This window comes from Tiliqua scincoides, chromosome 3 (genome assembly GCF_035046505.1).
Source record: "Tiliqua scincoides isolate rTilSci1 chromosome 3, rTilSci1.hap2, whole genome shotgun sequence".
Lineage (NCBI taxonomy): Eukaryota > Metazoa > Chordata > Lepidosauria > Squamata > Scincidae > Tiliqua > Tiliqua scincoides.
Window position 1 is genome coordinate 112,270,661 of NC_089823.1, and position 23,187 is coordinate 112,293,847.

General features: G+C 41.6%; 1 protein-coding gene and 1 pseudogene across 1 annotated transcript in view; both read right to left on the reverse strand.

Annotated features, from left to right (window-relative positions):
* Positions 1–23,187, reverse strand: part of ABCC4 (ATP binding cassette subfamily C member 4 (PEL blood group)) — a 191,298-nt gene that overhangs the window by 160,026 nt on the left and 8,085 nt on the right. The window contains exons 2-5 of the mRNA XM_066621149.1: positions 18,998–19,108; positions 15,144–15,264; positions 13,770–13,988; positions 2,161–2,250 (exon numbers count right to left, since the gene is read on the reverse strand). Coding sequence (XP_066477246.1) covers positions 2,161–2,250; positions 13,770–13,988; positions 15,144–15,264; positions 18,998–19,108 — 541 coding nt within the window. The remainder of the gene's footprint in view (positions 1–2,160; positions 2,251–13,769; positions 13,989–15,143; positions 15,265–18,997; positions 19,109–23,187) is intronic.
* On the reverse strand, positions 9,852–9,968 carry LOC136646279 (5S ribosomal RNA; annotated as a pseudogene).

Genomic DNA, 23,187 nt, shown 5'->3' on the forward strand with positions numbered 1-23,187 from the left:
TATGGCAAAAAAATGGAAATTAAAAAAAAATTAAATTTCAGTCATACTCTCCCTAAAAAGGTCAGTTCACTTCAAAGAATTTGAAGTCCTCAAAACACTCATAAGAAAAGTCAGTAAGAAGGCCAAAACCAATAAATAGTGCAGCCAATAAAAATATATAGCTTGTGGTGGCCCATCAGTAGTTAGGCTATATTCAAATTTTTTTAACTCTTCTCATTTAGTTAACCAAATAAGGAAAAAATTTATGTAAACACCTCAGGCACCCCCTGGACTCCCTTCACTCACCTGCAAATTAATAATCCCTGCTATAAGCCATACAACACACATTAAGAGGTATTCCAGACAGGGCTTAATAAGAGCCTCAGAGTCTGTTGGGATTACTAGGGTTCACATTTATGAATCACAGAAAGTTGTAAGAAAAAAAACACGGAATTCTTTAAACTTCGAGTAACTAGAAGGTCTGTTAAAATGAAGCAACTATGCATGTATTCATGGCTTGTTAATGCCCTACTAGTTCAGCCAGTGGCGTTGCTAGGGGGGTGTGGGTCGCACTGGGTGACGCACATAGGGGGGTGACACGCTAAAATAGTGGTGGTTAGGACCTACCCCCATCATATTATATACCGTTGGATGCAGAATTCTGAGTAGAATGCATTGCAAAAAACCAGAGTGAAATATCTCCTTTCTATCAAAAGTTATGGCCAAAAAACCAGAGAAAAAAATGCATGTATCCCTATGGAAAGTGAGCCGTATCGTGCGTTTACTCATGAGGAGGCAAACGTGCCTTAGGCTGAGAGGAATCCAACAACACCAGAATGGTCCAGATCCAAAGAATGCAGCCCCCAAAAACACCTGAGAAGGAAGTTCCTACCTCCAAGCAGATGAATGTATTGAGCCCTATGGAAAGTGAAACAAAGCCTCACGATCGCATTTACTCATGAGTAAGCAAATGTGCCTTGGCTACTGTGGAAGATCAGGTGAAGGAGAGTGCAAGGCTACCAGAATGGTCCTGATCCTATGCACCTGGAGCTAAACAAGTGCTCCAGAAGGCAGTCTCCCCCTCCCCCCCCCCCCCACTAAAAAGAATCAAAACAGAGGCTTCAGCTGTTAAGGTGAACCTTTTTGAGACTTGCAAAGCCAGGTGGACCCTAACAGTGATCTGTTTAAACAGAAGTTCTTAAATTGAACTGGGCACTGGGTAGGGCTGAAAACCTTATTAATTTTGGAGGGGGGCTGTTATTGCAGGCAGGCTACAGAGTAGATTCACTTGGTGGACCAGGGCTGGCTTCTGCTTATTTAATTATTTGTTTTACTTTAATAATTTATTCTTATTTATTTTAATTTGCCTGATCATGTCACTTCCACCATGACATCACTTCTGGTGGGTGTCGGACAGATTGTCATTCAAAAAATGGGTCCCAGTGCTAAAAGTTTGAGAAATGCTGCAATAAGGTGTTAGTAAGTTGACACCCTTGGGGGGGTGGTGACACCACTAGTGACCAAAATCACAAAAATCACAATTTGGAAGAATAATACCATCATGTTAAATATCAATCAATGCGCAATTTCATACAGAATGTGTTCTATCTTTGTTCTATCAAAAGGTACAGCCAAAAAAACCAGTGGGGGCGGGGTGATGGTACATCACTACGTCCACCACCTGGGGTGTTGCCCCGCCCACTGCATGGGGGGTGACGCGCTGGCATCCTGCACCGGGTGACATGAACCCTAGTGACGCCACTGAGTTCAGCTGAACCATGTCTGGCTTTACTACAACAAAAATTGGGCATGAATCATAGACTCCCAAGGCAAATTGCAAAAGCTTAAATATATTTAAAGCATTCAAATCCTTTCAGAAAGAAACATGAGCCATACAAGTGAAGCATGCCAACCATCGAGCCATCTGTATACCAACTGTTTGAACACACACTGTAAGTTTTTGCTTTACCACAATCATAACACACATTCACTAGGATTTCACATTCCATTGAAACCCACAGTACATCCAAGAAAGTTCTTAAAACAACAGCCTCAGAAACAAATCCATTTCCAATTTTGAGCATGCACACACACAGAGCAATTCAAGAACTTCAATCCATTCGATCATGCTGACGAACAAAAAACATCACCCCAACAAATTTTACCAATAATAAGTCTTACCTGATCAAATTTATTCACGTCATTAGATAAAAGATTTACAATTTGACCCGTTGTAGTTTTTGTCAAGGCTGTATTACTCAGACGAAGTGCCTAAAAATGAAAGGAAATAGAAGCAGTTCAACGTTTTAAAAAGTAGGATTTGTTTTTTAGTCACACTGTTTTTCAAACTTATACTGATTTTATCCTTTTGAAACCTGCATTTAAAAGATCAACAAATATTTCAGAAAAAATCTGGCAACAACTTCGGAGAAATCAAGATTTAAGTACTTAGAAGGAGCTAAAATACTTCAGAGTTATTTCATTTCTGCAGAGTCAAGTACCATTTTGGCTATACCTTTGCACATGAAGTGGAAGTAGTGACAACAGACATATTAACTGTTACCAAACTATTCTAGTTCATTATTGGAAAGAGTGTAATACTGTAGTAGTCACCCCTTCATAAATGAAAGACTTTGGAAAAGATGATCAAACACACACATGAGCCAAACAGGCCTAATTAGGGGTGTGTTTTCCTTTTATTAATTTAATAAAATTTAATTTTATTTAAATTAATCCTTTTACTCAGTACTATGAATCCACTCATGGAAAGACAGCTTGGCAGCTCCTTCATTCACTTTGCTTGTTGTTTTGTATAATTTCTTTCAGTCCCTATTATGACGCTTTAAAATTAAAAGATTTAAACCAATAAGATAAACAAAAGAGGAAGCAACTGCAAAATAAATAAAACAATTTAATCCTGCAAAACTGTGTCCAGATAAAACTCCTGTGATTTTAACTGCACTGAATTTTCTCTCTGACAAAGGGCAGCTTTAAAAATGTGCAGAGGACCACCAACATCACCACTACCACCCACCCAATGTTTGTAGGCCTTAAGTCATCTCCTCCCTCTTTGCTGCTCCACCATCATTTCAGGACAGGAAGATGTTCACATTCCAAAGAAATGTTTATAAATTCTGTTTCTGCTTTCAGTTCAGCTCAAGATTTGGGGATAAGCACCCCACAACACTGCTGCAACGTGACAGCCTGTAAAACGGCTTTATCACAGCTGTAGTTTCTCACACACTCTAAGTACAATACATGGAAGAACCACTGAAACATTTTGAGGGTCACTGTTGTTACTGAAATATTTCTGAGAATTTGTTTTGACTCCAGCCAAGGACTAAGACTCAGGGCAGCTTCTCTTTCTTCAACTTCTCAATGATAGTGCTGGCAACATTTGTGGAACAGACTTTCTTATTGTGAACATCCACATCACAACCCATTGTCCAAGTATTACAAGTGCAGATGAACCTTCAGCTGTTGAACAACTTGTACTCTGTATCTCCTCCCAGGCTAATCGTGGGAGCCAAGTGGACACACATCACTCACAGTCAGCATCTTCATTGTCGGAGGTTTTTAAAGAAAATATCACCTAATAGCAACGCTTTACACTTCATACAACTTTCCAAAAGTAATATGCAGGTGGGCCTCTGTATCTGCGAGGGATCCATTCTCCGACCCTATGTTAATACCAAAAATCATAAGAACATAAGAACATAAGAACAGCCCCACTGGATCAGGCCATAGGCCCATCTAGTCCAGCTTCCTGTATCTCACAGCGGCCCACCAAATGCCCCAGGGAGCACACCAGATAACAAGAGACCTCATCCTGGTGCCCTCCCCTACATCTGGCATTCTGACTTAACCCATTCCTAAAATCAGGAGGTTGCGCATACACATCATGGCTTGTACCCCATAATGGATTTTTCCTCCAGAAACTCGTCCAATTCCCTTTTAAAGGCGTCTAGGCTAGACGCCAGCACCACATCCTGTGGCAAGGAGTTCCACAGACCGACCACACGCTGAGTAAAGAAATATTTTCTTTTGTCTGTCCTAACCTGCCCAACACTCAATTTTAGTGGATGTCCCCTGGTTCTGGTATTATGTGAGAGTGTAAAGAGCATCTCCCTATCCACTCTGTCCATTCCCTGCATAATTTTGTATGTCTCAATCATGTCCCCCCTCAAGCATCTCTTTTCTAGGCTGAAGAGGCCCAAACGCCGTAGCCTTTCCTCATAAGGAAGGTGCCCCAGCCCCGTAATCATCTTAGTCGCTCTCTTTTGCACCTTTTCCATTTCCACTATGTCTTTTTTGAGATGCGGCGACCAGAACTGGACACAGTACTCCAGGTGTGGCCTTACCATAGATTTGTACAACGGCATTATACTAGCCGTTTTGTTCTCAATACCCTTCCTAATGATCCCAAGCATAGAATTGGCCTTCTTCACTGCCGCCGCACATTGGGTCGACACTTTCATCAACCTATACACCACCACCCCAAGATCTCTCTCCTGATCTGTCACAGACAGCTCAGAACCCATCAGCCTATATGTGAAGTTTTGATTTTTTGCCCCAATGTGCATGACTTTACACTTACTGACATTGAAGCGCATCTGCCATTTTGCTGCCCATTCTGCCAGTCTGGAGAGATCCTTCTGGAGCTCCTCACAATCACTTCTGGTCTTTACCACTCGGAAAAGTTTGGTGTCGTCTGCAAACTTAGCCACTTCACTGCTCAACCCTGTCTCCAGGTCATTTATGAAGAGGTTGAAAAGCACCGGTCCCAGGACAGATCCTTGGGGCACACCGCTTTTCACCTCTCTCCATTGTGAAAATTGCCCATTGACACCCACTCTCTGCTTCCTGGCCTCCAACCAGTTCTCAATCCACGAGAGGACCTGTCCTCTAATTCCCTGACTGTGGAGTTTTTTCAGTAGCCTTTGGTGAGGGACCGTGTCAAACGCCTTCTGAAAGTCCAGATATATAATGTCCACAGGTTCTCCCGCATCCACATGCCTGTTGACCTTTTCAAAGAATTCTATAAGGTTCGTGAGGCAAGACTTACCCTTACAGAAGCCATGCTGATTCTCCCTCAGCAAGGCCTGTTCGTCTATGTGTTTTGAGATCCTATCTTTGATGAGGCATTCCACCATCTTACCCGGTATGGATGTTAGGCTGACCGGTCTATAGTTTCCCGGGTCCCCCCTCTTTCCCTTTTTAAAAATAGGCGTGACATTTGCTACCCTCCAATCTTCTGGCACCGTGGCCGTTTTGAGGGACAAGTTGCATACCTTAGTCAAGAGATCTGCAACTTCATTCTTCAATTCCTTAATAACCCTTGGGTGGATGCCATCAGGGCCCGGTGACTTATTGATCTTTAATTTATCAATGAAGTCTGAAACATCTTCTCTTTTAACCTCTATCTGACTTAACTCCTCGGTCAGGAGGGGCCGTTCGGGTAGCCGTATCTGCCCGAGGTCTTCTGCCGTGAAGACAGATGCAAAGAACTCATTTAATTTCTCTGCCATCTCTAAGTCTCCTTTTATCTCCCCTTTCCCTCCCTCACCATCCAGAGGGCCAACCGCTTCTCTGGCGGGTTTCCTGCTTCTAACATATTTGAAGAAGCTTTTATTGTTCCCCTTAATGTTGCTGGCCATGCGTTCCTCATAGTCTCTCTTGGCCTCCCATATCACCTTCTTACATTTCTTTTGCCACAGTTTATGTTCCTTTTTACTCTCCTCATTAGGGCAAGACTTCCATTTACGGAAGGAAGCTTCCTTGCCCTTCACAGCCTCTCTAACTTGGCTGGTTAGCCATGCGGGCACCCTCCTGTATTTAGTGGAACCCTTCTTTCTTTGCGGTATACGCCTCTGCTGGGCCTCTATTACTGTTGTTTTAAGCAGCCTCCATGCACTCTGGAGAGATTGGACTCTTTTTACCCTCCCTTTCAACCTCCTTCTAACCAGCCTCCTCATTTGGGGGAAGTCCGCCCGTCGGAAGTCAAGGGTTTTTGTTAGAGATTTGCCTGGTATTCTTCCCCCAACGTGCACGTCAAAACGGATCGCAGCATGATCACTGTTCCCCAATGGCTCAGTAACGTTTACATCTCTAACCAGGTCCTGCGTACCGCACAAAATTAAATCCAGAGTCACCTGTCCTCTGGTGGGCTCCGTGACTAGCTGATCTAAGCCACAGTCATTTAGCACGTCAAGAAATCTGGTTTCCTTATCGTGACCAGAACACAAATTGACCCAGTCAATATGAGGATAATTGAAGTCCCCCATGATTACAACCCTGTCCCTCCTTGTCACCTCCCTGATCTGTTTCCTCATTTCAAGGTCCCCATCAGATTTCTGGTCTGGAGGACGATAGCACGCCCCCAGTATTACATCGCTGCACAAGCCTGGTAATTTAACTCACAGAGATTCTACGGTGGAGTCGGACCCACCTTCAATCTCTACTTTGCTGGATTCTATCCCTTCCTTAACATAAAGGGCCACCCCACCTCCAACACGCCCCTGCCTGTCCCTCCTGTAGAGTTTATAGCCTGGGATTGCGGTATCCCACTGATTCTCCGCATTCCACCAGGTTTCCGTTATGCCCACTATGTCAATATTTTCCCTTGTCACCAGACATTCCAGTTCTCCCACCTTTGCTCGTAGACTTCGGGCATTCGCATAAAAGCATTTATACACGGAATGCCCCAGGATGGGCTGCTTATTTGCTCCTTTGTCCCCGCATCCTCTCATTGTGTCAAACCGTCTATCACATCCCATCACCCTACCTTTCCCAATTTCTTCTCCTACCCTGCCTTTGTCTTGTTGTTCTCTAACCTCCCCATCCTTATCCCATAGGGATGAGGAGTCCCGAACCGGATGCCCCTCGGCTCCTGTCGGCCTTCCCCCAGGGATCAGTTTAAAAGCTGCTCTGCCACCTTTTTAATGTTATGCGCCAGCAGTCTGGTTCCATTCTGGTTCAAGTGGAGCCCGTCCCTCTTGTACAGGCCCCGCTTGTCCCAAAACGTTCCCCAGTGCCTAACGAATCTAAACCCCTCCTCCCTACACCACTGTCTCATCCACGCATTGAGACCCCTGATCTCCGCTTGCCTAGCTGGCCCTGCGCGTGGAACAGGTAGCACTTCAGAGAACGCTACCTTTGAGGTCCTGGCTTTCAGCTTCCTGCCTAAAAGCCTAAATTTGGCCTCCAGGACCTCCCAGCTACACTTGCCCACGTCGTTGGTGCCGACATGCACCACAGCCGCTACCTCTCCCCCAGCACTGTCTACTAGCCTTTCTAGACGAGAAGTGATGTCCGCAACCTTCGCACCAGGCAGGCAAGTCACCATGCGGTCCTCACATCCATCGCAAACCCCCCTCTCTATGTTTCTAATAATCGAATCCCCCACTACAAGAAGCCCCCGTGGATAATCAAATCTGTGATTTTCTGCCCCTTTCTCCTTCTGAAGGGGACTCTGTCCCCCCCTCCCGGAGGGCTTTCTGAAGCCCGCACAGGCAGCATGCCAGTTAGTTTGCACACTACAGGGTTCAGAATGGCCCAAAGAAAACCAGAAGTGCTGTTTTACACCATATTAGGCATTCTGAGGCCCAGGGAAGCCCTCCAGGGGTTTTCCCAGGTCTCAGAATGCCTTTCATGATGAAAAAAATGTCACTTCTGGTTTCCCACAGAAACAGGAAGCCACGTTTTCTCGCCCCTCCGGGCCATTCTGAAGCCTGCAGAGGCAGTGGGTGGACATGCCTCTGTGGGCTTCAGAAAGTCCTTTGGAGGACTCAGGTGGAGACGAGTCTGGCTCAACGCATGTCCAGGGAACACATGTTGAGCCAGATCCATGGATTAAAAATCTGCAGATAAACAGGTTCCACTTGTAGCTAATAAAGTGTCCTGCAACATCTTAAAGACTAACAAACTTACTATAACACAAGCTTACACTGGATTATAGTCCACTTTATCAAATAAATGGTAGTGTTGTCCTCAATAGGAAGGGAGAGTATGTGTCTGCATGCGCATGTAAGTAAAAGGGTATTGAGGAAGAAAAGTTACACACTGGGGCCAAATGGCAATCAAACGCATAAGGTATAGTCTGAGACAATTCTATGTAAAGCCTAAAATGTACGTGGGGTAAATAAAGTGATCACCTAATCTTTCTAGCCTTGCTCAGTTAATTAATGCAAGCAGTAGGAAAGAAAGATTCATCTTGATTCAGACCTGAATAGATAGAATTAAACTCCCAGATAAATTCTAACTCCACAATTCGAGCTGGAGTATCCTTTGAAATTCCTTATTTGAAAAACAATGGCTTTCAGGTGACCAACAAAGTGTGATGTGAGACTGTTCTACCACTGGTTTCTGAAAGATACCATTTTGGTGGAGGATGGGTCTGCCACTTTTTCAAAACCGACTTGCAAAGAGGATCTTGGAAATGGAGAGGGGGCAAAGGAAGTTGTGGAAGAGGAATCAGAACAGCAGGTTTAGCAGCACTGAAAGTAGCACTGGAGGAGGTGTAAATTACAGGCATACCTTGACTTTCATCCACTTGACTGAAATTGCTTTGCTCTTTCAACCATTTTCAGTTATAACTACATTTCAAAGTTTGTCCATGTCCTTTCCTCTTTCAACCAATTTCATCCAACCTTCCACGACATTCGTAAATGGTCTTATGTTTATTTTATTTCCATTTATTCAGGCATCACGTGTATTTGCATGTGTTACACTGTTATTTACATTTTTCACTGGCCAAAATAAGCTTGTAAGCAAATACAACAATGCTATGTCATTCATCCATTTTTTACTTTCATCCATGCTCTGATTCTCCAACCATATGAAAATACAAGGTATATCTGCACCTCCCAATCCTCTCCTCACTCACTCTTCAAGGAGGGTAGAGCAGGGTAAAGTAGCCAGGCAAGGGAAAGCAGTGGGTAGATGCAAGGCACCCCCCTGCCAATTTGCCACCTCCCCAAGCCTCTGCTTGAAATGGACACTTCACCCTATGAATAAAAGGGTCATCACAGTTTAAATGAAAAAAATGGCAACCGGTAAGTTGGAACATGAGCAGTGCTCCACTGCTGCTATCTGCAGAGGTATGGCAAGAAAGGTTAACAATTAACAGCAGCCACCCAAAATTCAGGGTTGTCCAAGGTGAGTAGAAAGCAAGACTGGTGATGCTTATAAATATATCCATCACATAGCTGTAAAGCACAGTCAAGAAAAGAAACTGACTGCATGGAATGGTTCAGGCTCAGGTTGACAGTGAAGTGAAATTCGTCAAAATCCTTGGTGGAATTTCTCAAGGGCCTCCTGCCCATGAGTCCAAATGACAAAGCCTATTACTGTTTTCCATGATCTCATGTTTCACCACAAGTTGTTTATGAACATTTAACATAGGGATAAAGGATGAAACAGAAGCTTTTTCGCATCTCTAAAAATAAAAGAAGGCGCAATATGAATCAATTTACATTTCTGCCCACCCTACTGGTTTTTATTTTGCAATAAAGGCCATTTTATTAATTCCATAACAAACTGAGTTATCATGTCTGGAACAGTAAATTAATACCCAAGAGATCTGTTTATGTACAAGGAAGCAGCGTGCTGCATTACAACAGAGCTCCCGAGAGACTATTTCCCAGTTATCAGAAAGCATATTTACAAAAACAAATTCATCCCTCCCAAGATTACTGGAGGTATAGCTGAAACTAGCCTGGTTCAGACGTTAACAACAAACCTTGGTTTGCTATTATGAGCAGCATGACTTGGCATGAAACACACATGTACATGCATTTCCTATTATCCTCAATTGCAAAGGCAGAAGATATAACAATGGTTGGCAACCTTCAGTCTCGAAAGACTATGGTATAAGCCTACAGCACCCAGTATTCCCAGGTGGTCTCCTATCCAGGTACTAACCAGGCCTGACCCTGCTTAGCTTCCAAGATCAGACGAGATTGGGCATGTGCAGGGTAACAGTTGCAGAAGATATAACGCTTCCAATTTTGGTTTATAGTAAACCCATTTTGCCAAAGTCTGAAATGTGGTTTGTTCAAATCACAGTTAGCTAACAAACCAGGGTATCAGTTCCTCACAGACAATATTGAACAGGATGGACCAACAGACTGACTCAATGGAAGGCAGCTTCATATGTTTATGAAATATTGTGTACACGCACACACACACAAGACATAATATTCCCATAGCGCAATTCTAAGCATGTCTACTCACCCTGACAAGTTAAATGTGGTTTGCACAAAATACAGTTTCCCAAGTTTAGATGTCATGGGAAGCTGCAATTTGGTCATTTCCATTTGCCACCTATAATGGTTACCTCTCTTCACACACAAAGGGGAAGAGAAGAGTGAAGGTATGAAGCTTATGGCTGCTTGTGCTCATTTCACAACAAACATGGTCCATTGTTAAGTCTGACTTAGGCCAATGCCTTTCTTTCTCATAAATGTACATACACACTTCAGCTCTTGGATAGAGACCATGGAGTACCAAGTCAGTTCCATACATATACCACAGTTTCCAAGCCCATACTTTCCTGAAACATGCTCCTGTGTTGCCAACAAACCCGGAAGGATAGGAAATTTCAGAACCTGCAACAACTCCAAAGAAGCTCAGTAGTTCCACGGATATAGCATCTCTCACCCAGAGATGTCCTAAGGTGATCTTGTCAGATACGAAGGCCCTGCCAATCACTGTGCACCCCTCAAGAGACAACAATCCAGCCCCCTATCTCCTTACCATTCTCCTTCCTTGCATGGAACTTTTCAACAAAACTGGAAGCATGGGACACGCTGGAATGGATGGACCTTTTGCCTGATCAAGTCAAGCTCTTCTTACGTGGCAATATAACAAATGCCATTACTGAAGTTATTAAAATCCCAATAAAATAAAGCCTGTATAAAACACAGGCAACACCTAAAAATAAATTAAACTCCTAACCAGATATTGTTGAAAAGCCCAATTTAAAAACGTGTTTTCAGAAAGTTGGCCAAATCCAGTATATTGCCCTCAGGAGAATTCCATAAATCAAGAACTATTACAGAAAAATTCCCATTTCTCACACAAGAAGAAACTGCCACAACATTAAGAACCTAGAGCATGGCCTCACAAGTCCCTGAACAGGAGGAATGTGAGACATCAGGAATGCCATGTCACAAACAAGAAGCCTGACAGAAAAGGATGCGAAAAGAGAATATGAGGAGCACATGTCTAAAAAAAAAAATCAGTAAAACTTCTTGAAATACAACAAAAGCAGGACACCTGCCAGAAACAATTGGATCATTTGAAAATGAGGGAATAAAAGGGAGGCTTAAAGAGGATACAGTATAGAAGCTGAATGAATTCCCATTCAGAAGACACAAAGTAGATAGCCATCCCTGAACAGACTTTTTCAAGGAGCATCAAATAAAAGGGACAAGGATTCTGGGTATAAGGTTGGTTAACAAATAAAAAATTAACACATCACTAGGTTCAGGTGGCACCCACTCAAGAGTTCTTATGGAACTCAAAGGTGAAATAGCTAATTTTCTCACAAAAATATGTGAGAGCATTTAAACCAGTCTCCATGAAAGACAACTGAAAGGCACCAGACATAACAAGCTTGCATAGCTGTTCCATGTAAATTGGTTGAAAGCTCAGTTAAAGATAACATTATTAAGCAAACAGAAGAACAAGCCTTGCCAAAGGAGAACCAGCATGGTTTCTGCAAAGGTAAACCCTACCTCACTAACCTACTAGAGTTCTTTAAGAGTGTCAACAAGCATATGGATAGAGACAGTCCAGCTGACATTGTACATTTCAACATTCAAAACACTTTTGATCAAGTCTCTCACCAAAGTCCCTCAAGCAAACTTGGCAGTCATTTAATAAAAGAACAGTTATTGAATTTTTGTGAACTTCCTACTGGTTAAAAAATTGGAATCAGAGAGTAGGAATAAACTGGCAATTTTCACAGTGGGTGGAAGTAAGAAGCAAATTCCCGAGGGATCTGTGTTGGGACTGGTGTTTTTTTATCTTGTTAACTCAATTTGAATTTGGGTAAACAGCAAGGTGGCCAAATCTGCAGATGTCATCAAACTAGTCAAGATGATAAAAATTAAAGCAGATTTTGAAGAGCTTCAAAAAGATCTCTTCAAACTGGGTGATCAGACAAACAATTGTGGTTCAGTGTAAAGAGAGCAACACTAGGGGCAAAAAAAAATCCCTCTCAGACATATGAACTGGCGGGATCCAAGCTGTCAGTGATGAACCAGGAAGGAGATGGATAGCTTAATGAAAATGTTGATCCTGCAGCAGTTATAAAGAAGGCACATTTCATGATCCAAGTCACAAGAAAATTCCAATATGGTGTGATCACATTTCAAATACTATATACAGTTCTGATCACACACTGCAAGGAAGGTACTGTGGAGCTGGAAAAGAGCACAATCAACTTGGTCATAAGTAGGCAACTGTGCCTTGGCTCTTATTGAAAGCCAGGCAAAGGAGAACACAACATCATCAGAATGGTCCCAATCTGATGAACATGTTGCTCAACAAATGCTGCAGAAGGTGATCCCCCCATAATAAAAAAAGATTTTAAAAAAAGATAAAAAACAGAGGCTTGCGTGGCAGGTAAAGTGAAACTTTTTAAAAAAGTCTCCTCACCTACTCCATTGCCCAGCACTTCTGAAGAACATCCTGATACTCCCAGAACCCTCCTCCAACTAATCAGTTCCAAAGGACAGTAGAGGAGATCAGACAGCAGAGGCAATAAAAATAAGAATGAGAAAAACTGCTATCTCTGCCTCCCTATCCCTCTGCTCTCCTCTGTTGGGAGTACTCACAGGATTCTCCCCACCTGGCTATTAGGAAACAAAACCAAGTGACAGAGGAAGAAGGGGAGGAGGAAGGCTAACAAAATTAAATGAGGGTAGGGGAGTGAAACTTGGACACCACTTCGGGCACCAGTCTGGCTTCTGCTGGGCCTGGTTCTAATGTACATAAAGGAAGATTCCTCAGGTCCAACACTGCCTTCCTCAGACAAGCACTGAACCCGAGGACGTAGCTAAGGAGTACAGCACCACAAGGGGTAAGACTATCCAAACAGTCACCATTCCCCCTCTAGACGGTGACATTATAACTAAGTTTAGAATGCCTGTAGAAGACATATCTTTTTTCACAACATAAAACATCAAACATGTGCATCAAACATAAGGCCTGCAGGCCAGATGCAGCCCTCAGAAGCTCTTTATCCTGCCCCGTTATAATTGGGCTCTCCCAGAACCATCCATTCAGCAGAAAACAGCACTGCAGAAAGGACAGCCCACATGACAACTGGACTCTCTCATATCTTGAAAAAATTAACAGGTTTTGCACATTTTATTTTCCATCATTTGCAGCTAAAGAGGTTCTATGTGAGAACAAAGTGCTTATTTCTGGCCATCTTCTGCTTAATTGCATCACTTCCTACTTAATGATGTCACTTACAGTCCTCAAAAGGCAACATGAATGCTATTCGGCCCATTACATGAAACGACTTCGACACCCCAGATCTAGAGTGCAGCAACATATCACGGCTATCCTCAAAGAGAATGGAACTGAGCCCTTATGACCACATTCTAGAGAAGAGTCTATGCTGGACAAATAACAAAAGCTAAAACACATTCTGCCTTCTCTTTAATGCGAAACTTACCCTTTAAGGCAGTTTGTTTAAAAAGAGTCAACACATGCAATGCAAGACAAAAATCAACACAGTATCCCATTTATTCAGATAAAGAAAACGCATTACCTACCTTCCGATAGATCATATGGCACATGGCTACTCTCAACTTCATACCAGTCCGTTGTACATGATAAAAATACAAATGATGAGTTATGGCCAAAAGCAAAGTGCACACAGACAAGGCCGCTGCAGAGATATAGGCATAGGTCAAATCAGCGGGGGAGCCAACTTTTTCAAAGTAGCCAATAATATTTCCCAGAAATATTGGCTGAATTACTTTAAGTGTTTCCTGAAGAGAGAGAGGGAAAAAAGGAAGGTTTCCAAAAAGTAAAATTCTTAAACCAAAGCTTCCTCTATAATTATTCTCTCTCATTTTATCATGCTTCAAAAGCAGACCAATTATGTACACATAAGACTTACTGATACAGTGTTCAGTTCATATTCAGTTTTCATGTCTTAAGATATTTACAAATATTTACAAATATTCAGTTTTCATGTCTTAAGATATTTACAAATATTCCAGAACTCATAATTTCCAAAATAAAGGCTTAAATTTGTTGAAATATAAAATTCAAACCATATTCATTTTTTCCTTGCATCATATATTTTAGGTCAAATACTTTCAGCTATTGGGAAAAGTGGAGATATTCATGCAACACATAAAATTAATGTGGTGTATTTTTTCAGATTTGTTGACTAAACATAAAATCAAATACACATGCTAAATCAGATGCCAATTGGTTTAGGTTACTGACATATTTTCCAGAAGTGTTTCCTATTTGAAATGAACAGCACTGGATGCTACACATGCTTGTTCTCACTCTCTTGCCCTCCCTCCATCAAAATTGTCTGCCCATGAGCGACATGTCAACATTCTATCAAAAACTACAAGGCAAGAGAATTCTGCTAATTAAGTAAACATCCCTTGGAAGTCTTAAGGGCATAAGGCAAGGATGTTATGCGCCAACTAGGTCCTATAGTACAGTCTTATATTTGGTACTATGCCCTTGAACTCTGGCAAAGAGGCAAGTGGTCAGAGAGTCATAGCAGGGAAGCATAGTGATGCACTTTAATTGTGCCTTTGAGGGCTTAGAGGGCAAGTGAGTATGTCTGTCTCTCCCTCTCTTGGCAGAGAGACTGAATACCCAAACTGAGGATCAATTCATCAGTCCAGGCTCCTTTCTTGCTTTCAAAGGCAAGAAGGCAGAGAGGGAGCCACAAAAACAGCTTCTTTTAGTGCTGCTAAAGCCAAAATACACAGCTCAGCCCCTTTGCTGTCTTCTGGCTTTACAGACAGAGGACAATGAATGAGCCTCAAGAGTTTCACTGCGCAGGAGAAGACAAAGAAAAGGGAGGGTTAAGACTTTGGGTTAAGTCAAGACAGTAAGGACTGACCACTCCCCTGAATTGTAATCTGTAAAACATAAATCTTATGGTCGGTTACCTCAATCAGTGTGAAAAATCCCAAAACTAAATAAGGTCTCCAGTAACAGAGTATAATGGCTTTGGTTAAATGTGGCACTCTTCCTTCTTTTTTAGCCTTTTGCACTTCTTTGTCCCAGAACCTATAAGATACAAACACAACAGAGATAAAAATGCAACTGGAAGCAGAAGACAGTGGGGCTAAGAATAAGAGACTGGATTTAGAACAGGGAGGGACACAACTCACAAAACTACAAGACAAATATCTGTCAACAGAATGGTTGCTTTGTCTGGTCAGTTGTACAGAAACATAGTCCTACTTTCTGCTGAAAATGAGAGAAGATTTCTTTATGATGTATGAAAGCAATACCATGGGTTCAATATTGGGATGGTGGCTCATGAACATGGTAAACGTGTGTGTGTGTCATTTTATATAGTTTCCTAGTTAGATGTTTCTAACTAGTTCTAATTAGAATTAGATGTTTCGAGTTAGATGTGTGCGTTTGATCTTTGCTCAAGAACTTAAGTACTTAAATTGATTATGTACTTAAATACAGGCACAGACTGGTCTATTTCTGCTAAATAAATTACATTTATTTATTTATTAAATAAATTCCATTCTGGAATCCCCAGTGAATTAAAAAAAAAAATCAGTGGATACCAAATCAGTGGAAAAATAGCTTTAAAGACCTACTTCAAGGATTCTTGCTCCTCTAATGTCAACCCAGAATGCATTGGTATAGATGCTATATCACATTCAGCCACTAGATGGGGTGAATAATAGAATCTAGTGCAGTGGTTCTCATTCCTTTAGCACCAGGACGCACTTTTTAGAATGAGTCTGTCAGGACCTACCAGAAATGATGTCATAACCAGAAGTGACATCATCAAGCAGGAACATTTTTAACAATCCTAGGCTGCAATCCTACCCAGACTTACCCAGGAGTAAGCCCCATTGACATTGTTAAAAGCATCTTCATAGTAGCCTGTTAAAACGTACAGATCTATGACATTTTCCCAAATGCAGCCACTTACTAGGGAAGCATCAAGTCTAATATATTAAAAATAAAATATTAAAAGGAATGGGAACCCACCTGAAATTGGCTTGCAACTCACTTAGTGGGTCCTGACCCACAGTTTGAGAAACACTGATCTAGTGGAATGAAATTAAAATTATTTAACAGTACAAATGTGGGAAATTGGATTTTGGTGCTTTTTTCCTTGTTACAAGGAAATTAAATGTGGACCTCGATATTAGTGGCGAGTCAAATCAGTGGATACCAAGGTCCCACCTGTAACTAGAAACATTAAGGCTAACTCAGTATGCTACAGGCTATACTTTTCTTGGACCCCAACAAAAAGGTCACATGAGTCAAGTGGAAAGACAGCAAACTAGGTAACAAAACAGTGCTGCCAGACTTGCATACTTTCAACCTGTACAAAAGCCCAGTTCTTAAAGAGGCAGAGAATGTAATGCTAGGCTACACTACTTCACACTGCAGGTGGATGCTCATCCAATCAAACGCACTTGTATACAAAAGAACTTATTCCCACATACAGAAAACTAGCATGTCAGGGAGAATGGATCTAGCCCAGCTTTCTCCCCGACATGCTAGTTTTCTACTGACATGGAAATGTTTTTAATACAAGAGCATTCAGTCATCCGAGCCCTTAACAACACAAAAGTGGTTGTAAAATAGGCTATAAGAAGCTCCAAAAGACAAGAAAACCAATACAGGGCCCAATCCTATCCAACTTTCCACCACTGCTGCAGCCAAAATGCAGCCCCAAGGTAAGGAAACAAATGTTTCCATACCTTGAGGCCTCTGTGACTGCAACCCCAATACAGGAAGCAGTGCATGCCCCATTGGCACAGCAGCACCAGCACTGGAAAATTGGATAGGACTGGGCCCACAGCCACCAGTTCAGACTCATAGCATGGCTTTGTTTCAAAGAGTTTCCAAGGCACCAAACAACATACAAATAATTAAAAAGAAAAGCACACTGAAGCAATGGTATACACTTTTTTTAAAAAAATCCCACATTACAAAGAGCAGCAAGAAAAACTACAGATACCATTCCTACTTTCCTCAAACCCCCAATGCTTAGTAGAACAATAAGACTGTGGCCTGCTCTCTAAGAGATAAATATAACTAGTCAAGTGACTTGTTACAAATTGGCATCCAGAACCCACAGCAGTGGGATGACCTTAGCTGCACGTTTGAAATGTTGGTCAAAGCCAGGTCAAAGCAAAGACTTTGAGCCAGATTTGAAATGCCCTTTCCTGTTGCTTCCAAGATCCCCCCTTTATAATTACAAATAAAGTGTAAATGAGCACCAAAAAGTTAATTTCCCCAAAACAGATTTAGCTTCCAAATGGTGCCTAAGCAATTTTCAAGATATATAGGAAAAACTTGTGCAAGTCAAAAACAAGGCTATTTGTGCCACAACAGAGCAATGATTTCGAAGCAATGGCTATAAACCTTGGTCAGATTTGCCCTGTCCTTGCCATGGACAAAAGATGGTGCTCAAACTCTCTTGTTAGGAAGCAACCAATGGCTCTAGCTTTAATCTGGTTATCTCCCTAAAATGCCAGCAAACCCAACTCTCAGAAATAAGGGGTAAAGCAAAATATTCAACTTAAGATTCAAATCTGAAAGGCAGTAGAAGGCCAAAAACAGACTCCATGTTAGTCTACAAGAAAATGCCCTATAGAAGATCTGGCCAGGAAGCCAATCTGAAATTCCTTCTCTGTGTCTCTTACTGGTTTATCCCCTTAGCACCATTATAGCCCTTACTCACTTGGTCTAAAGCTAGGATGCCAACAGTGGCATCTTCGTCCTGTCCTGTCTCCTCTTCCTTAAAGCACAAAGCCTAGCCACCCAGCTAATGAACGACCTGCAACCATTCTCTTTTTTTCTTTTCTCCCCTCTAAAATACTAATTCACCATAAGCACACCTCAACTAACTGGCAAAGATCCTTTAACACACTTGTTTGGGGTCATGTTTAGGGGACATGTATTGATCCAATTCCTACATGGCCCTAAGAAGGCAGAGTAACAGTCTCTTGTGGGAGGGGTCATTCACAGGTACTCGACCCGATAGATTATTCTACATGCATGCAGAGCACTGCTGCTTCCACAAGATCTTCCTGAGCCAAGCCCAACAGAAGTGGAGAAGGTGGCAGCAACAGTAAGGTGTAGAGGCTTCACCCTTCAAAAGAGATACAGGAAGCAGGATGCAGAATGGAGGAGAGATCAGGAGGCAGCTATAACTGAATAAGCAAGAAACTGAATGTTGAGCTGACAAGTCCTACACACATCAACCATTCATGGAGGTAGCAGTATTTGCAAAAAAAAACCAGTATTCACATCAACTAAAAAAAACTAATTGGCCACAACCCAACAAAGAAGTAAGCATGCTTAAGCTATTGATCTTTCCCAACTTAAACAAGTTTAACTGTTGGCCTGTGGCCCCTATCTAAAGAGCTAAATAAGACTATCAAGCCCTCTCACTTCAACGGATAAGAAGAGATTTGGCCCCACTGATGAACTTACTGACAGAGGCATCAGAAGTACAAAGGGAAATTCAGTTCACATACAGCCCAGGCAACTCAGATTATTACAGAAATTTACAAATGACATCTTTACCATTCATGCAAAAACTAGGATTAAAGCCTGTCCCATCACAGCAGTGAACGCGCTTATGTAGAACACGGTCAAGGCACAGATGGGGTGGAAAGTTGAGACTTAAATACATGAAAGGAGAAATCCTACAATCAATGTATTTAGGGGAAGCAATAATAATACAATAATAAAAGGCCCAACCACTGCCCTTGACACAGAGACATCTAAAAACTCACTCTCATCTACTTACCCTTGCAAGTCCTCTCCAAGCACTTTCGAGGAATCTTCTGATAATACTTTATACATATCATCTTCTTCCAGTTTCCGTTTATGACCTAACACAAACAGCGGATTCAGCCACCTGTTCAAAAGTAATATTATTTAAAGACTCTCTCTTGACACACACATGATATTTTGCTCTAAAAACACACAGTAAGAAAAGGAGCAATACTGCATACAGAGCCAGATATAAACTTATTTCCCATCATTGCTTTTATTCTGTGCCGCTACATTTTAATGCTCTTATATTTTATATCATTATCTACTGTTGGTGCTTTTATGACTTTTGGGCTGTAGCCTCTGGCTTTTTATTGCTTTCTTGCTGCTTTTTTATTGTTTTATAATAAAGCTTTTTTTTTTTTTTTTGTTAGCCACTTTGGGCTCCCCCAGCAGAGGGGGAAAGGGCAGGGTAAAAATGGATTAATTAACTAAATAATAGTACATAGAAAAGGTAAATTCCAGCGTGTCTTTAAATGGGGCCTTCCCTGTTATTGCACCAAAGCTCTGGAAACAGTTGCTCAGATCAGCCTACCAACCACACAGTAGAAGGAGTTCACACAGTGTGAACACCTTTTTGTTCCCTCTGGTGTTTTAAAATGAGCTTGATGCACTCTTGCTTTTTTTTTTTTTTAACTACTGATATTTTAGTAACAATTATCATTTTCATTATAGTTAAAGCTTTGCTATATACACTTTGACATTATTATGTTTAACTGTACATCAGCTTGAACACCTGTTTGTAAAAAAGCAACCAATGCAAATTATGCAGAATAGTAAAAGATATGAAACATTTAATTCCAGTTCTAGACTCTATAGTCTCTGCCACACAGACAATTCAGTCCAAAATCATATACTGCGGCTAAACCAAGACAGAATGCACTGAAAATTCAATTGCACACAGAGTATGATAGCCAATGACGGAGCACTGCTTACTCCCAAGTAGGTTCATAACTACAGCCTAAGGGGCTTCTCATGTTACCTACTTCTTTCACTTAAAGAGGTTGTCCAGTCGTGTGAACCAGACTCTCACTTGCCTTAGAAGTTCTTCCTTGTTTTTGAACCCTACTTCAAAAATAGTTTTTGACTTTTCATGCATCTTCCAATGTCTTGGAAATAATCTCCAATTAACACACAAAGCGTAATGAGCAGTAGTGTCACATGGACTACCTTATGGTTGGCATTTCTAGACACCTTCACTTTGGTTCTCCTCATCGAGTGGCATCCACAAGGACAAGAAGGTGACTAGTATTCATGCTCAAACAACCTTTTGGTTTTGTGAGAGGTTTTAGAATACAAAGCTTTTCTGATTCACTGCCCTTTGGACTTTCAATTACCTTGTTGGGTCTTACACCACTGAAGTCTTTATTAATTAGCAGTACTTTCATATTTTCTCATATTAAAGCCTGAGAAGAATGAGATTTTAAGCACTTGGTGCCCAATGGGACCAATGTTTCTGCTAGCCTACTGCCTGAAGCAGTACTTTTCTTGTGGTAGCAAGTGGAAGGAATTTTCCTTTCTCAGGATTGCCTAAAACTGCTTTAAATACTTCAAAAGCAGGGCACCTGCCAAGGAGACAGTTGGACCATTCAATAACTAGGGAATGAATGTTAATTTGAAGAGGATATAATTGCAGAAACGTGGAATCTGAAGTTTGCATCTGTCTTCAGTGCAGAAGGGCACTGTAGGGCAGATATAATCATTCCCCAAACTGACCTTCTCTGGAACAGAGTCTTAAAAACTGAGGCAAAATGAAATGACAAGAGATCTAGGTTCTGCAATGCACTGACAAACTAAAAATCAACAAATCATTAGGTCCAGGTGGCATCCACCCCAAAATTCATAAGGAACTTAAGAGTGAAATTGCTGATAGTTAATAAAATATGCAATTTCATTAAAACCAGGTTTTGACAATTAAAACAAAGCTAATGTAACACAAATTTTTAAACAAGGGATCCAGGAAGCTAGAGGATGATCAGCTTAATATCCCTTCCAGGTAAATCAATGAAAAGCAAAGTTAACATTATTAAACTGGTGGAAGAATAAGATTTGCTGAAAGAGAATCAGCAAGGTTTATACAACACAACAACAACAACAACAACAACAACAGGTATTTATATACCGCCTTTCTTGGTCTTTATTCAAGACTTTATTCAAGGCGGTTTACATAGGCAGGCTTCAGTTAAATCCCTTATTAAATAGGGATTTTTACAATTTGAAAGAAGGTTCTTTCTTTCAAGAACCACTACATTCAGGTGTTTCATTCCGATCTGGCTTCACATTCTGGCCTCCATCCTCCCACGCTCAGAGCAGATGGAATAGCTCGGCTTCAGCTTGTCAGCTGCTTCAAGGTCGCACGGTGCCGGTGGCCTCGAACTGGCGACCTTGTGGATGTTATCTTCAGGCAGACGGAGGCTCTACCCTCTAGACCAGACCTCCTGCCCAAAAATAAGTCCTGCTTCCTGAACATTCTAGAGTTATTTAAGAGTGTCAAGAGGCATGTAGAGATAGAGAATTCAACTGATGTGTATTTGCACTTTCAAAAAACTTTTTGACAAAGTTCCTCAGCACATACACTTGAGCAAACATCAGTCACAGAATAGGTCCTTTTGTTGACTGCTAATTGGTTAAAGCACAGGAAGCAGAGAGCAGGAATAAATGGGCAATTTTCACAGTGAAGCGAAGAAAGACGTGAGGTTCCCCAAGGATCTGCTTTGGTATTAGTGCTTTTTAAACTGGTGTTCAGTAAAATGGCAAAATTTGCAGATTACACAAAGTGATAAAAAGTAAGGGCCCAATCGTTTCCAACTTTCCAGTGCCAATGCAGCCATAATGTAGCCCCAAGATAAGGGAATAAACATTCCTGTACCTTGAGGAGGCCTCTAAGCCTCACCGCAGGATGCACTGCATGCCCCGTTGGCACAGCTGCATCAGTGCTGGAAAGCTGGATAGGACTGGACCCAAAAGCAAATTGCGAAGAGCTCCAGTGTAAAGAAGTGTAAAGTGATACATATTGGGACAAAACATTTAAATGTGACATATACACCGATGGGGTCTAAGCTGTTAGTGATGAATTTGGAAATAGATCTAGGGTGTGTGGTGAATAGCACATTGAAAACATCAACCCAGTGTGCAGCAGCTGGGTACATTTCATGACTGAAGGTACATTTCATGACTGGACTCATAAGAAAGCAATTGAGAATAAGACTGCTACTATTACAATAGTTCTATTATAAAGGTATACAATGGTGTGGCTGCATTTGGAATACTGTGTATAATTCTGGCCACCACACCTCAAGATGGATATTGTACAGCTGGAAAAGATGCAAAAAGAAAGAAAACAAAATTTTCAGGAGTGGAGCACCGTCCTCATACGTCTGTAACATTTAAATTTTTTTTTTCACTTGGGAGAAAAGGTGATGGAAAGGACAGGATTGAGACCTATAAAATTATGCATGGTGGGGACAGAGTAGACAAAGAGAAGTACTTCTCCCTCTCTCACAATATTAGAACCAGTAGTCATCCAACAAAACTGGCAAAAGATTTAGGACAAACAAAAGGAAGTAAAAACATGGCTTGTTATGCCTTTGGTATGGACTCCATCCTAATCTCTTACTGCTGAATTGGGGATCTTCTTCCCAATTTTAGTTGGTTGCTCTATTCTGATTATTATGATGCTGTTTTATCAGATGCCATTTTATTGTTTTAAGTCACTCTGGGTTTGTTTTTTGAAGAACAACGTGTACTACAATTGGGTGTGCTGGTTTGAAAAGAATAGAGGGAATGAACCTGAACTTGCTAACAGAGGAAAGGTTAGCACAGGCAACATCCCCTGGAATGTCCAGCGGGTGGAAGAGTAAAAAAGCTGCTCCTTTAGCCAGGCTTTGCACGGTTGGGAAAGAAGGAACAAGAACCACCCAACTAGATCTAACTTCCTGTCATTCAGGAAATGAATAGTTCCTTCATCCACCTACTGCCCTCTGTGATCTTACTCAGGGTCTCCTATCTTACTCCCCATCACATATACCTCATTACAAGGCTGTGTTTTGGTGGAAAGAGGGGAGAACTAGGAGAAAGGGAAAGTGTGCAAATTTTCTAGATTGAGATCTAGATCCCCAGTGGATCCCCATTCATTTCAATATTTTATTTTCAGTACATCAGACT